This window comes from Mastigoproctus giganteus, chromosome 11 (assembly GCF_048544385.1).
Source record: "Mastigoproctus giganteus isolate SK-2022 chromosome 11, ASM4854438v1, whole genome shotgun sequence".
Classification (NCBI taxonomy): domain Eukaryota; kingdom Metazoa; phylum Arthropoda; class Arachnida; order Uropygi; family Thelyphonidae; genus Mastigoproctus; species Mastigoproctus giganteus.
Window position 1 is genome coordinate 102743939 of NC_143585.1, and position 20278 is coordinate 102764216.

At 36.3% G+C, this 20278-nt stretch overlaps 1 protein-coding gene across 3 annotated transcripts in view; it reads right to left on the reverse strand.

Moving 5' to 3' along the window:
- LOC150078312 (solute carrier family 49 member A3-like) overlaps positions 1-20278 on the reverse strand; it is a 148008-nt gene that overhangs the window by 99883 nt on the left and 27847 nt on the right. For 2 of the 3 annotated variants that reach the window (XR_016547643.1, XM_090385248.1), the window contains exons 1-2: positions 16856-16967; positions 7138-7296 (exon numbers count right to left, since the gene is read on the reverse strand). Coding sequence is in view for 2 of the 3 variants with exons in the window: in XM_090385248.1 (XP_090241374.1) it covers positions 7138-7296; positions 16856-16948 (252 nt within the window). In the remaining variant the exon portion in view is untranslated. Of the gene's footprint in view, positions 1-7137; positions 7297-16855; positions 16968-20278 lie in introns of those variants that run through there. The other variant, XM_090385249.1, reaches the window with a different exon arrangement.

A 20278-nucleotide genomic window follows, 5' to 3' on the forward strand; every position in this document is an offset into this window, starting at 1 on the left:
AGAATTAGACACGTTTATATGAACTTTTTTGCTCAGAATAATCAATACTGTAACCTCCCAAAATATTTACTATTCCTCTCGAATCATCCTGTGTGTGTGTGTGTATATATATATATATATAATATTGTTAGTATAAAATACAGTAAGTAGATGTTTAATTCTATGCATAAACATCTACTTACTGTATTTTATACTAATAATATTTTACATATACATTATGGCTGTAGGGCACTTTTACGATAGCAGTGACCCTGATCCATAATTCATGTTATTGTAATTCAGTCTTATCTAATCTAAATTTCCTTCCCCCCATAGCATATAGCTTCTCTATTGCATTATTCTTGATGATTATATATACAGTAAACCCCCGCTATTCGCAGGGATTACGTTCCTGAGAAATACCACAAATACCGAAAACGCGAATACTGAGTTATGGCTCCCATAGTAATAAAGGGGTTCCGTTTCAAAGTATGAAATATATAAGAAAAACTAGTCTAAAATTTTGTCTATGTATGTATTATATGTACCCATAATATGACTATGTACATAGACAGTACATAATGAAATGCAAGCATATGGCATCAAAATGAAAATAAGATGCCAATTTAATATTAAATGTAATATTTATTAGAAATTTCAAACAAATCTTTCAAACCAGCGCCTTTGCTAGCTAAAAAACTTATCCCGCCAGTGCTATCACCAGTTTCGCTAAAGAGTTGATAAAGGAGTTTTGCCTTTTCACGAATGATGAGTGAACTTAACGGAATTTTATTGAGTTCGGTCTTCTATCCACAGATTTAAAGCTTTTTCCATTTTTTCTAATTTAACATCACGAGTTACAGAGCAAATTTTTGAAGCAATTAGCGCATTTTCATGGACACTACGGCCGAGTTTTTCTTCAGATTTCTTGATTAATCGTACCGTTGACTCATTGATTTTATATGTTTTGCCACTGAGGAGACACTTGCACCATTAGAAATTGTCTAATAACTCAATTTTATTCGCCAATGTCATCACCTTCTTCGATATTTTCACATTCCCTTGTTATTTGTAGCCACATTTTGGTACGGGTTAGAAAGAACTTGTCCAAATAAAGTCACTTTCTTTGGTTAACACACTCGAGAGTCTGTTTTACACTGCAAAACGGTAGATTTATCACTTTTGTAAGCATATTAATTTATAAATTTATAATTTATCAATTTATAAATTGATAAATTTATAAGCATATAAATTAAAAACAAATGACGAAACCTTCCATGGCAAGCACATAACACATACCGAACAAGGATTAGCGAGAAACATCCACGCTCGCGATTTTGTCACCCCTCTGCATTTCTTTGTGCATTTTAATGTGAAAATTCATATTTTAGTGCAATCAAATAAGTACAAGTTAAAATTGCACTATTCTGAATTAGATTAATTCAAATGACTGCTTTCTCTGAATGGGTAAACTATTTATGGAAATATTTCTAGAACAAAAGACTTTAAATCATGAAACATCTTTCATTATGATCTCAACTCTGCTTTAGCATTAATTAAAGTGAGAGAGAACTATGGAAAACATAGAAGTTGCCTCATTTTATAACTTCAGTTTTTTTTTTTCTTCAAGCAAATCCTTCCATGGCCATATTTACAACATTGTTATTCTGTGTAATTAATAATTACAGTTTTTGAAAATTATAAACGACATTGAATTAATAATAAATGAAAATTACAAATGAATCTTTGTATTCGTATATATGGAAAATTTCTTTCCCCATTCTTTGCTCTCTTAGCCAGTGGTTTCTCATACTCAGCCTTTGCCTCCCTAACCTTATTTGTGGTACTGTTTTAGATCAACTTGTAGCTGTTGTAGGCTTCAATACTTTTCATCCCATAACAATCCTGTGCTACCTTTTTCTGTACTATTAGAATGGCCATCTCCATATTCATCTTCTTCATACAATATTTTCTTGATGGTATATATGCATTCATGGCTTCTGAATGAATATGGTATATGCATTCAGAAGCCATATATGGATTATTTTCAAAAATCCACCTATACCTAAAATGTAAACCAATACACTTTAGGCATAGGTGGATTCTGAAAATAATTCATTATACTGAATTTTTCATCAAAATTATTTTTTTCAAATGAGACTTACAAAGTGATAGTAACAAGGGAGGTCTTCTGGGACCTGGATATGTTTTTGTTTATGGTGAAATTTTCATTAAATGTATGCACTGTAAAAGGATTTTACTCTATCACTTTATACAGTGGTGCAATAAAGTAAAAATAGATAAATAAATTCCCCCTTGGATTATTAATGATTTAATATTCAGGTATGAAATGGAGCTCATTACTGACCATAGGAAATTCTGTCACCAAACAATGAATTGTTTTCTAATATCACTGTGGAAGTGAATGATGGCATTTAATTTGCTTATTTTAATGAAGCATGATTGAAAGAAATCATGATGCTGTTGGAACATTTGCAGTACTTATTACTTCACAATGTGGCATCAGAGACAGAGATTATCTATAGTATTAGTTTACTAGTAGCTACCATCCACATCCAATGCTCTTCCTCCTGTAGGGTATACTGGATGTCAGACAACTGCACATTTGAAATTTGGAAATACATAATCTCTTATCAACCTCAAGGGTTACATTCCTGAAAAACCACTGCAGTTAGCAAACCCACAATCAGCAATAATAAAATAAATAAGGATCAACAAAAATTAGTTTGAGGGAATGGGCTTTACAGGTGCAGTCAATAATAACTTTTATTGTATATAATACATAAAAATTTTAAAAAACTAAATAAAAAGAATTAACATTTGTAATATAATTCATTTTTTTTACAAATTTTTTGTAATTTGCTTGCAGGAACAGGATGTCAACAGTTTCTGGGTTAGTTGTATTCTTTCTTTGATTAGAAGTCCAGATGCAGAAAGCCTCTCACTTGCTGAACTGTTAGCAAGGTTGGAAAGAATTAAATCCCTCTCATTCTGCAACAGAAGGGAGGAATGCATTTGACAAAAAATGGATGCAACTGTACACCCTAAAATGTTATCTGCCATATTCACCCAAATGATACTATATTATTTATGAAGATCACCTAACACATTCACTTCCACAATGTGCTACAATTTTGGAATGTTGTTTCCCAACATTCTAAAAATTCATAAATAATAGTTGAAAAGTAAAAGTCTGGAATTCGTAGCTAAAAGAAAACACTTACTTTTGGGCACAGCTCTAAATCAGAACAAACCTCAACATTTTATGAAAATGTTTATTCCATGTACATAAACTAATCTCAACACAAGCAAAGAACAAATAAAACTGTATACCAAATCTACAAACAAAAACCAAATACTGTTGCAAATAGCTAGAATATAATCAGTGTGCTAATATCAAGCAGTTATTAATTGCATACACCTTTACTTTTGCAGCATTAATTTACTGACTACTTAAGAAATATGCATTACAGCACACCACTTAGGCACCATTTTGAAAGCTTATATGTATCAAAGGAAGCGATCACATTAATTAGTATAAACTACAATCACCATTCACAGTGGAGGGAGTGTGCTTGTCCACACTTTTTTTGCACATATACAGCCCATCCACATCTTGATATGGACTCTACAAGGTTTGTAGGGTGTTCTCTGATAGTGCTACCTTTGTGTTGCACTATCCCATACTCAGGCTTCTAACTGGTCCTGAAACCAGTCAGAAACCTGCCAGGCCTTGTAGTAAGGTCACTGTTGTATTAACAAACACCGGAATTGTATGGATACACTGATATTATGAAGGGGCATACTTGGTTGATGATGATAGAAAGGTAGGCATTCTCATTCAGCTGTTGATTAATGGTTATCAGAGGACCAAGGGCACACAAAAACAATCCCAAACCATAACACCCCTGTGTCCAGCCTACCAAACACCAACAGCATCCAGACGCCATGGCTTCATGTTGCTTTCTCCAAATGCAAATATGCCATTAGCATGACAGAGCTGGAAATGGAATTTGGTTTAGTACTGTGCTGATGTGAGGCATAGTTTCTTGTATCTCGCAGTGAAAGTGGACACCCGTGATGGCTGTCAATTGCCAGCATGGGTCAACTACCATCAGAGAGAGAGATAATAGTCTGACCTCTATATAACAAAATTGATTGTTCCTTAAAAATTCATTAAACAGAAATTTCGTTATTAAGAAATATGACCTTTTCAATAATTAAAAATACTGTAAATTCAGAAATATAATAAAAGATGGGAAATAAATCAGAAATAAATGGAATGAATAAATTTTATAACATTTTAAAACAATTTATTAATACATACATATTAAGAAATGATTACTTACATGATGCACACAATATATTAGTACACTTTTAAGAATTATGTCATAAAACATTTGATTATTTTTTGTTGTACGCTGGATTCTACTGTACACCATTCATAAAAATGCTTGCATTTGTTCACACTGAAGGACTCGACACAAAGTTTCAAATTCTGCCAACATTTCTTGTTTGGAGGGTTAAATTTTGCCCTCATTTCCTTTGTTGTCCTCATTTTCATCCAACTCATCGTCGATATTGTCACTAGTTCTTTAATTACACTCCAAAATGTTGGAGTCGCTCAGATATTCAGCTACTATGACATCATTATCAACTCCTAAAAATTCGTCCAGAACAATTTCTCCAATGATCAAACCTCACTTGAAACTCTTCCCAAGATTGTTCAATATATTGTAGTAGTTCATCCCTCTCATCATTGTTAATTAACGTTTTAGCAAAACCTGCTTTTGCAAAACATTTCTTAATCATTGTTTCCGTCATACAGTGACCCCACACTTTCGCTAACTCTGATATGCACATCTGCAAACGTATGACAGAAATGTAGAGGTTGGTTGGTTTCTATTCTCAGTAGAATTTTTTTCAGTATGCCCTTCAGTAGTGCATTTTCAAATCTTTGTCCCATTGGCTGCAGTTTAGACGAGGTATTCAGAGGGAAGAAAACAAGCATCACACTTGTAAGTTTCAAAATTACCAAGTGAAGGTGGGCAGGGCAATCGTCAACAATCTACAAGAGTTTTCTGTTTTTGTTAGTCATCTTTCTATCGAAATTTAAAATCCACTGTCCAAAATTTCACTTGTCATCCAAGATTTTTTGTTGTAATTGTAGTCCAACTCTAACGACTTTACTCCTTTGAAACATCGTGGTTGTTTACTTTTGTCTTTACCAAAAGCTTCAGTTTTTCATTACCAGCCATATTTGCACCAACAAAACTGTAATTGTCTCTTTACTATTTTTACCACCTAAACATTTATCACCTTTAAAAGTCAGTGTCTCATTCGGCAAACACTTAAAAAATAGATGTTTCATCAACGTTGAATGTCTTTGGCCTCTTAGTCCTTCATAATTTTTTTTCAAAAAAAAACTGTTTCTTTCCAATGGCTACAGTCTTCTTTGACTGCAACTCCACTTTCATCAGAAATAACTTTTAGGAGTAAGCCAATGAGCTCTTTAAATTTGTTCAGTCAACCAGAACTGGCTTGGAATGTTTTATGCCTTAGAAAAGATGCATACTCCATAGCGTTTCCTTTTATTAATGGCCCCGATATTGGCACGTTTTGGTCCTGAATCAACTTCATCCACTTAAAAAGTGCTTCATCTACATCTTCACAAAGGCATAATTTCACACGCTTCCAACTGGGTCCCGTTCCTTCAAACAGTTTCAAAGAAAATCGAAACGCAGTTTTTCAGAATGGTTGACAAACTACTTGGCAGGAATACCAAATTTTAAAGCAATTTATTTTTTTTCTTATGCCCTGATCTACACTATTAAGCATTTCCACTTTTTTACACTACACTCAAAGATTTCCTCTTAGACACTGCAAGGTTGCTTGCACAGCAGCTAAAACAAAACTGAAATTGTACCACTTGTACATATCATGTAAACAGAGACATGTGAAATTTAGTGAAAATGTGGATGACATTTCTTTGAAACACCAAATGAATTTCCAGGATAAAGGAAAATCACTCTCTCCTAATTCTCTAATAGATTGCTTACAGTAGAAAATAGGTTGACCAGACCTAATGTTCGCGTCAGGAAAATGCCTTAATCTTTGCCAATGGCTGTGAACACATATTAGAAGTTGACCAGTGGGACTTCTCAGTACAGTAGTGTATAGGTTTTACTTCTTCCTTTTAAGACACTGCTGACCCACTTCTCTCCCAAAACCTTCCATCCTTTTCTATCCTGGGCCATGGTTTGCCAGTTTCCCCCTGCAGGGTTTTTATGGGCACCACTAAATTGTAGACTGTTTTAGCTCTTAATTCATGGAATAAATCCCTTTAGCTCATAATTCATGCTTTCTATAGTGTCAGCTCTATTGCCTAAAGGCCAGAGGTGTGAACAATGTGTACCCAGGTCTCTCTAAATCAGTTCGTTATATGGAAATGTTCTTTGCTATACGGAAACTATTTTCAACGTAATGACCAAGGGGAAATCAAAAAAGTTCGTTACATAGAAAAATTCGCTATATGGAAGTTTGTTAAAGAGAGGTCCAGCTGTATTTTTGTATCTAAAAGTGTTGTCATACCTTTTCAGACAAATGTACACAATTTATAAAAACTGCATTAGTAGAGTAGTATTGTGTGTAATTCACCTTACACAATAAAAACAAAACACATCAGATAATTTAATAAATAACTGTTATTTAGGGAAAACAACTAATAAAGGTTACTTTGTGTTAATATATTAATTTTTCATACTACTATATTAAATTACTTGTGTTCAAAAACTGGAACTACACCCAACCTGCATTGCAGATAACCCTCAGGTTTTTGCAGGTACATGACCCAAGAGAGGACTCTAACCCTTACCTTTATTAATTCAAGCTTTGTAGTCCCCCCTGCCCCAAACTACCACACAGCCATGAGGACAAGATTCAGATGAATCTTGAAACACTGCCATTTAAGTTAAGTGCCTGTATGGTGCTGGTTGTAAAAACTTTCATTTATCCATTTCAATAAATTTACCTGACAACTGCTGTGATCATTCCTTTATATTTCAGTAAAATAATATTAATTATGAAAGGTAAGTCTTCAAACAACAAAAAATCAAAAGATTAAAAAAATATACTTACTGCTTTTCGAAGACCACGTCTATCCACATACCACATCACAATTACTCCTGGAAAAACTGTGCATATCAATACCGATAGAGAAAACCAATTAATATCATTTTCTGTCACTCCATAATACTCAGCTGCCAAACTGGCCACTGATGCAAATGATATCCAGACCTATTAAAGACAGATATATGAAGAGAAAGTCAATACAGTGAGATTGCTGCTTAATGTATAATAATATATATTAATGCTTAATGAGGGAAGTTTCAGGAATGACTTTATAAAGTAAAAAATTCAACTTTCTAAAAGGAATTAAAATTGAACTTCCTTTGTCCCCATTAGCAAATCTGCAGGAAGCTAATTTCTTCTGCTATGACTGGAAGTATTTCTGGGAACTCATTTACTGTTATCAGTTTTATTGCCCTTAAAATATATGTCATAAAAAAAATCAAAAATCAATGAGCTGGTGCACTGTCGAGAGGCAAAATCCACTTGTCCAGCACTCAAATCTTGAAGGCAACAGTCTAAAAAATCTGATTGAAAGTATAATTTGTCCTTGGAGAATAAAGAATACATTTTTTTCAAAGAAAATAAATGGAATTAAAAAGAAAGGCAATAAAGCAAGCATTAGTGACTGCAAATTATTACCTATTGCATGGAAACTAGAATATGCAATCAGTGATTCCCTCCCCCCATCAGTAATCATAGTCATGGACTATGCCACACAGCCTGTAATATAAAAAGCCAAAGAGCTTCCTATTAGTAATTTAGATCTGGTTGCTCTAGCATATGAAGCTGTTTGGCTTTTTACATTACAAGCTGTGTGGCATAGTCCATTACAGATGGAGTGATCCCTGAGTGCAGTGATCACCCTCATCTGTAATGTACCCCATGCAGTAGGTAATAATTTGCAGTCACTAATGCTTGCCTTATTGCCTCTCTTTTTAATTCCCTTTATTTCATTCCCCCCTGCCAAAAGAACTGTAAAGGATTACACAAGGTGGATATTTGTGGTGAGTGAAGGGTGCAGTGCATAGCATGGACTCAATGGCTACGCACTGCTGCTCCTTCCCACCTGGCTATGGAGGCACGACTCAATGGCAAGTCACTGTGATGCATAGCATGGATTCGATGGCAAGTCACTGTGTGATAGCTGACATCGCAATACAATGTGGAAAAGAAAAATATCCCAAATGACAACACATCACACACTCAGACATATAAGGTTCTATGGCAGACAACCAAACAGACACCCTCTCCTCACCGCTGATCATCGTCGATGGCAAATACTGTGGTGTCAACAATGCACTACTTGGACACTGGAGGACGAAGCAAGTATACTGGTTGAATGAGTCCCAATAACTGGTGCAACGTGACACCAGATGCCTTCGTGTGTAGCACAAGCAACACAAGTCCAAGGACCCATCATGCATGGTGCCTGCTATCAAGGTGGTGGTTGCTTAATATGAGGCATGTTTTGGCGGCAAGAACTAAGGCTCCTGGTGCATATTATCACCCATTTTGATTGCCCTCCAAATGTGCCTGACCAGAATTCAATTGAACACCCAGTGAAGCAATGAACATGCAACCATCATCTATTTCAACACTGTGGATAGCAGGTTTGTGGATAACACTGTGGATAACCAACACTGTAGATGGTTTATGCGAAACATCCTTTGCGTTTCTTTTAGGTATTTTGATTTGTATATATTGATCACGAAATAAGAGCTTTTTTTATTGTAAATATTTTATTGATCATTCACAAATTTTCATAATTTCTGGAAGACAAGATACAATGGATTTATGATAACTAAAGTAAGAGATGTATACTTGCAATTGCAACGTATCTAAATGTCTCTGGAAAACAGTGTCAATTGAAGTACCAATCTTACAGTTGAAACGGCATATGGAGCTGTTAGGGGCATCTAACAATGGGATATAATGAAAATGTGAGACGAAAAAAAGAAATTGTTGACAAATATTTGTATTGTAGCAGTCATGCTTACTGCAGTAGTAACTTCAGTAAGTGTGATTGTGACATCATACTATTCAAGAATTCTAAAAAGTTAGAATTCCAGACACTATCGTATCCAGTTATCATCGTAAGGGGAGGCATGACGACCAGGTTTTTAAGTGTCTTTTTTTTAGATAGACCTAGGAACTTTTACACATTCACTTAAACGCGTGGTTAAGGGAATAATAAGCCCCATCTGTCCACGTCCCTGAATCAAGATATCACACCGGTCATGAAAAATGTGTCAAGCGCTCTAATCATACTACTAGTAGTGTGAACGTGGGAAGCACTTCTGGTGGAAGCCGCGGATGAAGTCACTTCCGTGACCGATTAAATTTACTCGGTAGAAAGTCGGAAAACTGCAAGCCCATTGTTCAAATATTCGCAGCTCACCACTGAGTATAAATGATTCTTGCATTGCTCTTCTATTGGAACATGCAGCAGCCTGGAAAGCAAGGGATTTCATGGCCTGCTAGGGGAGGAAGGGGATCTCATTGGAACAAGTGAATACATGGGCTGCGTTAGGGTTACTAAGAGTAAAAGCAGGTACATGTATACTTGTGGGTACACTAATGTTAGGAGCATAGTAAATAAACTTGAACTTAAAATACTAGTAAAGTCATCGAAGGCAGACATTGTAGGGATATCAGAGATATGGTTTCACTTGGACATGGATGCAGAATTTGAATATGGGGGTACAATGTGTACAGAAAGGACAGAAAATAGGGGGGGGGGGATTATGCTCTTAGATAAAAAAAAAAACCAAAATCTAAGGCTGAGTATCCAATTATCATGGGTGACCAGTACAATGTGGAGTCAGTTTGGTATGACAAACACTGGGAAAACAAAAATATGAGTAGGAGTGTGTTATAGGTCTAATAACTGGGATGAGTATATCAAACAGCTATACAGAGAAATAGAGTGGGCCAGCAAATCAGAATGCCTCAATAACAAGGATTTTAACTTTACACATATTGACTGGAATTATCAGGTTGGTCATTCACACAGTAGCACAACTTTTGTGGATTTACTGGATGACTGTTTTCTACATCAGATGTTAGGCAAAGGGAGAAGACGATCATCCTCTTGAACTGATTATCAGCAGCATCTCTTCATTCACAAGAATCTGCAAATAAAACACCCACTGGGTGACAATAATCAGTGTTTTGATGTGGGATTTAGTTAAAGACCTAACCACTATTAAGGGAAAAGGGTAGCACTTCTGCTTTTGTAAGTGTGATTAAAGTGGTCTCACACAGTTTTTAAATTCAATACAGTGGGATCAACTGATGATGTTACCAACAGCAAATTCTAAATGGGAAGCATTTGCAGAAGTAATCGTAGAAGCTACTAGGCTTTTCATACTAACCAAGAGATACTGTTTAAGGCTTAGACTTAAATAGATGTCAAATGTATTAATGAGACTTATGGCAGAGAAAAAAGATGCATGGAATGAATATAAATTATCAGTGATATAGTAGCCACAGTAGATGTAAACAAAGGAAGTTAGTAAAACTAAAGCAGATTATGAGATGTCTTTCACAAAGAATGCAAATAAAAACAGCAAAGGCTTCTTTGAAGATAATAAACCAATCAAAACCTATGTTGCTATTATTAAGTTTATTTCTAAATTGGAAATATGTACAGTGACTGCCAAGACAATAACTAAGTTATTACTATTAAGGAATTTAATTTTTTTTTTTTTTTTAGTAAAATTAAGTTTTAGCAAATCAGGCTTAGATCTAATTCAGATAATTTTGTTTTAAGGTAAATTTTTATATAGTAAATAACAATAATATGTAAAAACTTACCAGCTATCTTTGCAATATTCCTATCACAAAACATTTGCCCCCATTATTACACATTTCCAATTCAGAAATAAGCATAATAATACCAACATATGTTTTGAGTACTTTATTATCTTCAAACGACACAGTTTACCTACTTTTCCTACACATCATGACGAGAAATACTAAAGACTTATTTACTTATATAAGAGTACTCAAACACTAGAAGGTAGGGAAATTAATCAAATTGGTCCACTAGATGTGCATAGTTTAACTGTTGACTATCCTGCTCATTTTGCTGACAAAATGAATAAGTATTTTGCATCTACATTAACAAAGAGGCATTTTTTAGGGATGGGGATGCCAGAATTTATCAAATTCTAACAGGGAGAAAAATTATTTTGTGATAACCAAAAGAAAGAGAAATTGTTGAAGCTAAACATAAAAAAGCATCAGTGGTAAAAGAGATCTATCCAATTATGAGGCAGCAAAGGAGGTAAGCAAACCTGCAGCCATAATCATTAAAAGATCCTTGGATTCAGGGACAGTCTCTGTGTGCAGCTGAACTTCTGTTCCAGAGAAAATGGAGTGACTTTTTAAAAAAAAACAATGCAGGATAATCTACATAGGAATGCAGTTATACTGCAGTCACAGCATGGATTTGTTATTGGGTTATCTTGTTTGCCCAATCTGATTGGATACTACAATGCAGTAGCAAAGAACTGGAGGCAAAAAAAAGTGCCAAGCATGCGTTCTTCTGAGCAAGAGTTCAAAACATCCTTCGCACTTCTTTTAGGTATTTTGATTTGTAGCCATTTGTTGACAAATATTTGTACTGTTGCAGCCATATGACAAATACTTGTACTGTTGCAATCATACTTGCTGCAGTATAATTGTGACATCATATTATTCAAAAAATGGCTACAATCAAATGGGTAATTAGGCTATTGGCTTAGATTTTGTTAACCTCTTCCAAACCAAGAATTTTTTCACAAAATAAGACATCTTTCATGTATACAAGGTACAACTTTTTTTGTGAGTGTTTTTTAATGCAGTTCAATGAAATTCTAATGAATGGCATTTGAATTTTGTAAATCTGTTCACTAGAACTAAATATCATACTGGTCACAAAAAAATGTATCACACACTAATATTACTAGTGAGTACCCGGCACAGATTAGTGGTGGAAGCATGGGAAGTGCCTCTGGCAGAAGCTGCAACTTCCATGATGCATTTTTTGAGACCAATCAGATTTACTCAGTTGTAGGTTCCCAAAGGATGTTTCACATCAATAACTCTGACATTGTAATCTTGGATTTCAGAAAAGAATTTGATACTGTTGCACATAAAAGACTGCTGTACTAATTACAGGAGTGTGGCATTAAGGGCAAGTTACTGCTATGGATAAAGGAATGGTGATATTTATTACTATTATTATCATTCATATGGCGCAAGGAAGCCTGAGGCTTATGCTGCACCAGCCAAAAAAAAAGAGTTACCCTGAGAGAGAGAGAGAGAGAGAGAGAGAGAGAGAGAGAAAGAAGACACCACGAAAGAGAAGAATGATGATATCCAGCTCAGGACCCTGGTGAGCCAAGCCGAAACTCACCAGATGTAAGCACCTGGGGTTGAATAAGGGAGAGGATAGAGTAGTTATCTAGTGTACTACCCTTCATGGACTAATGTTAATAGTGGAGTGTGGCAACAAGGTTCAGTGCCAGGCCATTAGCATGAGATGAGGCATATGATGCAAGAAAGCAAGCTTATATATAGCATCAGTCAAAAAAAAAAAACTTCCCATTTCACCCATCCAGTCACTCTAAATGTTTGTCTAGTTCAGCCTTAAATTTATTTAAGCTATCAACTTCCACAACAACTGATGGAAATCTGTTCCAGCAATCAACTACCTGCCGGCTAAAGGCAAACTTCCACCCATCTATTCTACAACTGTCTTTCCTCAATATGAATCTATGCCCCCTCAGGTTCTTAATCTGAGTAAGCAGACTGAGCATTGAGCAATGGTTTGAGCAATGAGCCTGCTCAAACCATTCAAGGCCATATACACCTCAATCAGATCACCTCGTAGGTGCCTAGTCTCTAGACGCTGCAATTTGCAAAACTTAAGTCTTTCTTCATAAGAGCACCCCTTCATTACCTTAACCAATCTTGTCTTGTTGCCTTTCTCTGTACTCATTCTAGTAACTCTACCTCCTTCCTAAAATGAGGCCTCCAGACCTATATGCAGTACTCAAGGTGTGGCTTGACCATTGCCTTATACAAAGGGATAATCACCTCCTTATCTCTGCTAGCAAACTTCCTATATATCATTGACAAAACTACATGACCTGCTCTGGCAGCCCATCTGCACTGCTCAGAGAACTTCATATCTGACTGCACAATTACTCCAAGGTCTTTTTCATTCTCCACATCCCTGAGTATAGTACCACAGAATTGGTACATTTCTCTTGGGTTACTGCTACCCATGTATAGTACTTTGCATTTGTCAATGTTAAACTTTAGTGCCACTTCTCAGCCCATCTGCCTAACTTTTCGAGATCCTGTTGCAGTAGTTGCATTGTTATTTATACATACATCAATGATATTAATGAAGGCATATCAGGATTAATGTATATCAGATTTTTCTAAGATGTTGCTCCCACACCTATACACAGTTCTTCAGATGTGGTGTTAGTACAGTTAATCTCAAAAGTTTAACTTCTTTTTTTTTTTTTCCAAGTTTAAAATAATATATGCCACATTATTGGGCCACCAAACTTAAGTTATACTTGCAGTGTAAATAAGTTTTAAATAAGAAAACCATAAAAAATTAACTGACAAAAAAAAAAAAAAAACAAGGTTGTCAATCAGTGGAAAAGATTTTTACACCATATATCTTAATAAAATCATTTTCACTTAATAATTATCAAGATAGCTCAAAAGACTACAGGAAATGAATTTAATGCCAAAAAATACTAAATAAAACTAAAAATTGTGATTAAAACAAAAAATGATGATATAGTATCATTGTGATATTGATAAAGGAAGCCTGAACACAAAGAGAAAGCCAAAAAAAATAGTAGGGGCAGGTCAGGTCAGGTGCACTGCATACTAAAACAAAGTATGCATAATTAAACAAGTCTACGACAGAGCATATTTATATTTTTGACTTGGAAAATGATTATTTTCTACTACAGCACAAAGAAATACATGTATGTGATGTGGTAGACTTATTTAAAAAAAATCTATTAAAAGATTGTTTCTGTTTTTAACTCCAAAAAAAAAATTAGTCACTTTAAGCACCTTGTATATGAGTAGTGGCAAAAAAAGTTCCCACACTGGTGCAATAAAAATAACAAAAAGTGAAGAGCTAAAAAACAGTTTTAATTTTATTCAAAGTAATTGCCACCTGATTGAATGCATTTATTATACCATTCTAAAAGTTTCTGAAAAGAGTCAGTGAAGGAATCCAAAGATATGATGTTCAGTATGTCAGTCATGTTTTTCTTCATGTCCTCAACAATATGAAATTTCTTTTATTTGAGAGCAGTTTTCAACTTTGGAAAGAGTTCGATGGTGCTATATCAGAAGAGTAGGGTGGAAGGTTGATCAGTACAATGCCATGTTTCATCAGAAATGTTTTCGCAACAAGTGCAGAAGGGGCAGGGGCATTGTCATGCAACAAGAACTAGCTGCCTTTATCTTGAAATTGCGGCCTCGCCTTGGAAATGTACTTCAAGTCTTTTGAAGAACCTGTATGTAAAATGCAGCACTGACTCTCTTTATTTCGGGTACAAATTCCCTGTGAATCACACCCTGTTTGTCAAAACATGATCAGCTTTATCTTGATCTTGGACTTCTATAAACAAAACTTTGTGGACTTTGGTGATTTTGACATCCACTTCACACTCTGACACTTTATCTCTGTGTCATACTAAAACACCCACACTCATCTCCAGTGACAATACAGTCAAGGAAATTACGATTGTCTTGAAAAGTCTGGATGAAGTCTTTGCACGATGACACTCTTTGTTGCTTCTGCTCATCTGTGAGGCACAAATTTTGCATAGACCTTACTTTTCTCTAAATTTTCATGCAGAATTTAATGAATTTTCTCCTTATTCATATTGAACTCACCAGCCATCATTTTGAGGGTCAAACAACAATCTCTTACTACAATTTCCCAAACTTTTACAACTTTGTCCTTATTTCGAGAGGTCGACAGATGACGACTTCTTGAGTCATCTCAAAAATCCGAACTCCATCTTTGAACTGCTTACATCATTCAAATATTAAGTCACACTTGTATTTCATCACCATAAACAGTTTTTAATATTTTATGTTTCTGTTGCAGCTTTTCCCAATTTAAAGCAAAACTGAATATTTGTTTGTTGCTTCATTGCAAAATCATGAAACAGAATGTTCATGTTACTGATGAAACTGGTTGTTACTTGCAACCTGTCAGCCTACTGGACAATCTCTTTAAACTACAACATAACACATCCATTTATTCTAAAAATCATCATCAAAAATGAGTGAAACAGCACTAGTCTGGGAACTTTATTAACCACCTCGTATACTAAACTGCAAAGAAAGAAAAAAACTGTAATTTTCATAATTTTATAGGTTAATATTAATTTAGTAGTATAGTAGTGGCAAACAATGCAAGAAAGCAAATTTATGCAGTGTCAGCCAAAAAAAAAAAAACTTTTTTTTTCCATCCCCTTTAATAGTTGGTCTAATTGTTCCTTGAATTTTTTCAAACTACCTATTCTAAACAGAATAGTTTAGAACTTTCTTTTCAAAATAGGTAGTTTGAAAAAATTCAAGCAGGATTTTAAAAGGATTTGAACTGGTTTTCAGCCAGTTACCCACTGGATGAAGACCAGTTGAAATCCTTTTCAAAGAGTCAAATGATAATACTTGTAAATAATATTACACACTTTATATAAATATATAGATTTACATAAAGTATCACATGGTACATTTTTAAGGTTGTGTCCAACATTGAGTAGTGTTTTTTTTTTTTTTATGTAAACCCCAAACACGAGAGGTATTAGAACCTATAATACTTAGTACCGTGCTTGGGTTGGAGATGAGTAACTCTGGGTTGGAGATGAGTAACCCATAGTTGGACTATGGGTAACTCTGAAATTAAATAAAACAGCTTTATCTATTTGAAACAACAATTTCCCTCTTGAGTATTAATGCTAATAAGCTTCTGATGATGACTCAGATTTCGAAAAGTTGTAAACGATGACTGAGTTCCGAAGGTCATTCAGAGAATGAGCGACTGTGTCATCCGATTCGTTGCAAGTATACGCAACGAATTTCGCATTTAGCGCGCCAGTGATGTCGTGTCATATGACATCTGCCTGAAACAAAGAGGGAATGCGGTCAGTGGGCGGAGTCAAACTTGTCAATCACTGATTTCCCCGTTCTGACAGCCAATTACAAGTGTGCACCATATACTGGAACTCAGGGAAAGTTTTCAATAAAATTATTTTTTTATATTTTTGAAAATGTTTTATTGTTTAATTTTATTTCCTTACGCACTTGTACGTTAGCCGCAAACTTTGAAATTTTGGCAATTATGCTCCTATTTTTCCTTCAGATTATCTTGAAACCAAAGGGAAAAAGTTTAGCCCACCTGTTCTACACACATCTGCAATATATGCGTGGTTGTGTTCGTTACACCATGTTACTAAAGTAAATTTCTATCAGCTATCTGACTGCATTATATATTCAAGTTCGCAACTTTCCGAATAAATTAATATGTGGAGTTTGTTTTGCAGATCGGCTTTCATTACATCACTAAAAACTTTGACTGAAAACAGCGCCCATCAGTTAATGAAGAGCACGTGCAACAACAATTAAATATCTTAGCGCATACTCTGACTCCTGAAAATGAGAAATTTAACCTAAAGATACTTACACATGCAGAAGAAACATTTAAACAAACCACAACCAACAGAACAAGCCACCGCCGTTTATAAACTCGAAAACCTTCTTCTGTTCCCTCAGCCATGACATCAGTACAGTGCAGTACGGTTTATTTTGATTTTGACAAGCTTACCCATGATCAGCTGATTTCGGTACATATCTGCCACCTGTGACTTAAGGTTAAATTCTAAAATCAGTCTTCATTTTTTATCGCTATTTCATATCCACTTACCAATTTTAAATTATTCAAATTTTCGAGTGAATCGAAATTTTAAAAAGGGAAACAGTTTTCATTTTATGACTCCAGCTTCTATGTTATTCAATAATCAGAATAAAAATTTTCTGGATGACAGCAGTGGAGGAAACACTGCATCAGTTTTCTACTTGGTATTGCCAACAAGGCAGAGTTAGTCAGTTTTGTTGGCTGGTGCATCGTTTCATCTCACAGGAGTTGTTTTTCATTCAGCAAATCAACAGAAAAATACACGCGATGAAATAACGTGCTGACACCTCATGGCCTTAATTTTTTTGGCGCTTAATACACAACCATCCTGCTTGTAACGGGGTTATTCCAAGGACAGTCAGGTACGAACTAGCTGTAGTTACTCCAGAGATTCTGATCTCATCATCTTCGTCTGCGCGTCACAGTGATTTCGTCACCGTCCTCCCCACACCGGGTGGAAAAGGCCCGGGTTCGAATCCAGTCGATGACGCGAGGAACTTTAATGGGCTTTTTTCACTACGCGGCTAAGTGGCATACGCCACTCACTACTCGGTCTTAGGCGTAGATAGCAAGGTTTTTTCTGCCGGAAACTCAGGTTTTTCATCCAGTAAAACAGGCTAATCGACCATAGAACACACGCAATTTACGGACATAATACACAATGCACGGCAGGTGAATTTAATTATTCGGTAGCCAGAAAAGCAGGACGTGAGCGATCAACTAATCAATCTACAAATGATAAAGAATATGGAACCAGAGGAGGAAGAACATACCACCACCGAACCAGAGGAGGAAGAGCAAGAAGAAATACAACCTACAGCAGCTGAAGTGGAAAGAGACGAGGTCTCATGATGTCCAGAATAGACGAAGAGTGCAAGAAAGTCCTAACAGAATTCGAGGAAAATGGGCCCCAAAAACACTCACGTGATACCGAAGCAGAGGCCGAATAGAACCTTGTGGAGAGTCACAGACCACCTCAATCGGCACATAAAACCTCGACAGCAATGGTGCAACACTGGAGGCTATCCACACAGCTATGTATTATGCAAACGAGAGACTAGCAGCAGAAGAAGAGACAACAGAAGGAACCGCCAGCTTGGAAAAGAAGACGTCAGCAAAAGATAGAAAAATTAAGAGTCAAGATAGGCCAATTGACACAGTACGAACGGGGCAATAGGAGTAAGAAATAAATTAGAAAAGTTAAGAGCATCCTGAAGAGAGAGAGCGTCCACACCAAACATGAGACAAAAAATCAGAGAATAGGAGAGTACTAGGACACATTGAAGCAGAACCTCCTTGCACTCAGCAAGAGAATACGCCACTACAAAGAGAGCTTCCAGAGGAAAATAAACAACCGAATCTTCGATGAGGACCAAAAACAATACAGGAAGCTCGGATACGACGGGAACGGACCACCCAAGAAGAAGGCGATTCAGGAGCTCTAGGGGAACATATGGAGCAGGGAAGTAAGACTTAACAGCCGAGTCACCTGGATAGAAATAGAATGCAAGAAAACCAAGGACGTACAAGAAATTAGAGAGTCGGAGATTCGAGAAGAAGTAAAATAGACAAGAACTCTCACATCTGGCGAACTTCAGGAACTGATAAAGTCCACAACTACTGGTACAAGAAGCTCACTTGCACACACAAGCACTTGGCAGAGCAGTTCACCAGAATCATAAGGCACCCAGAGACAATCCCGAAGTTTCTCACTCAGAGAATCACATATTTGAAGCATAAAGACGAAGATACAAGCAACCCGGCGAAATATAGGCCAATCACCTGCCTCCCAACAGTCTACAAGATCCTGACCAGCTGCATAACCAGGAAGATATCAGACCACTTGGTGAGACAGAACATAATGGCCGAACAGCATAAAGGATGCAAGCGGCTGAGCAAAGGATGCAAGGAGCAATTAACCATAGATGCCGCGGTGTTGGAGCAAGCCTACAAGAAGCGCTGCAACGTGTACACAGCCTACATCGATTAGCAAGCCTACAAGAAGCGCTGCAACGTGTACACAGCCTACATCGATTACCGCAAGGCCTTCGACTCCGTGCCTCATAGCTGGCTAAGAGAGACCCGGAACATCTACAAAGTCAATCCGATAGTGACAACCTTCCTAAGAGAAACGATGGTGAAATGGAGCACCACCACCATTAAGGTCGAAAACATCACAACCAGGCCAATCTCCATCAGGAGAGGAATCTTTCAGGGAGATGCCCTAGGCCCATTCTGGTTCTGTCTAGCACTCAACCCGTTATCCACCATGTTTAATGGCAGCAAGTATAGATATAACCTCAAAGTAGGAAGAAAGAACATGTACACCCTCACCCACTTGATGTACATGGGTGACATCAAGCTCTACGTGGGAACCGAGAGGCAAATCCAGCAATTATCTCGGATCACCGAAGAATCCAGCAATGATATTAAGATGGAATTTGGTTTAGACAAATGCGCGACCCACACACTGCACCAGGGAAAATTAAAAATTAGTCGGCCGAAACTACCAGCTTTACCATGAATGGTAAAGAGATCGAATCAGCGACCTATAAATACCTAGGGATGATGATGCAGGCTCAGTAGTTAAGAGCACAAAGAAATCAAGAAGTGCCTGACCGAAAAATACCATCAGAGACTCAGAAGCTTGCTGAAAGCAAAGCTAAATGGAAGGAACACATTTAAAGCCATAAATACCTATGAAGTCTCAGTGCAAACATACTCCTTCAGAGTCATAGATGGGACTAACACTGAGCTGGAGTATATCATGAGAAAGACAAGGACAATGATGATCAAGAGCCGCCAACACCACCCAAAATCTGCCGTGGAGAGACTGACAATTGCCCGGGAAGAAGGAGTAAGTTTAAATATGATGTTTCCATATTTGGGTAAAACCATTTCTTATTTTTGACATTGTGATTAAACCGCACATTGGGAATAAATAATCTGGTAACTTCTCCCGTTAAACTTTGCTCCCAACGATACTGCCACATCTCTACTAATCTCCTTCTAACTATTTCCTTTTTTTTTTTAACATCATCCATACAAGTAACATTAATCCCTCAAAAGCTTGTTCTTACCCTTTTTCTCAAGAAATAACAAAACGTTCTATAAATACCATATAAATCTAAAGGCAATACACCCCCAATTACCTGTAAAGCATTTGTTGAAACGGTCTTGCAGGCTCTTATA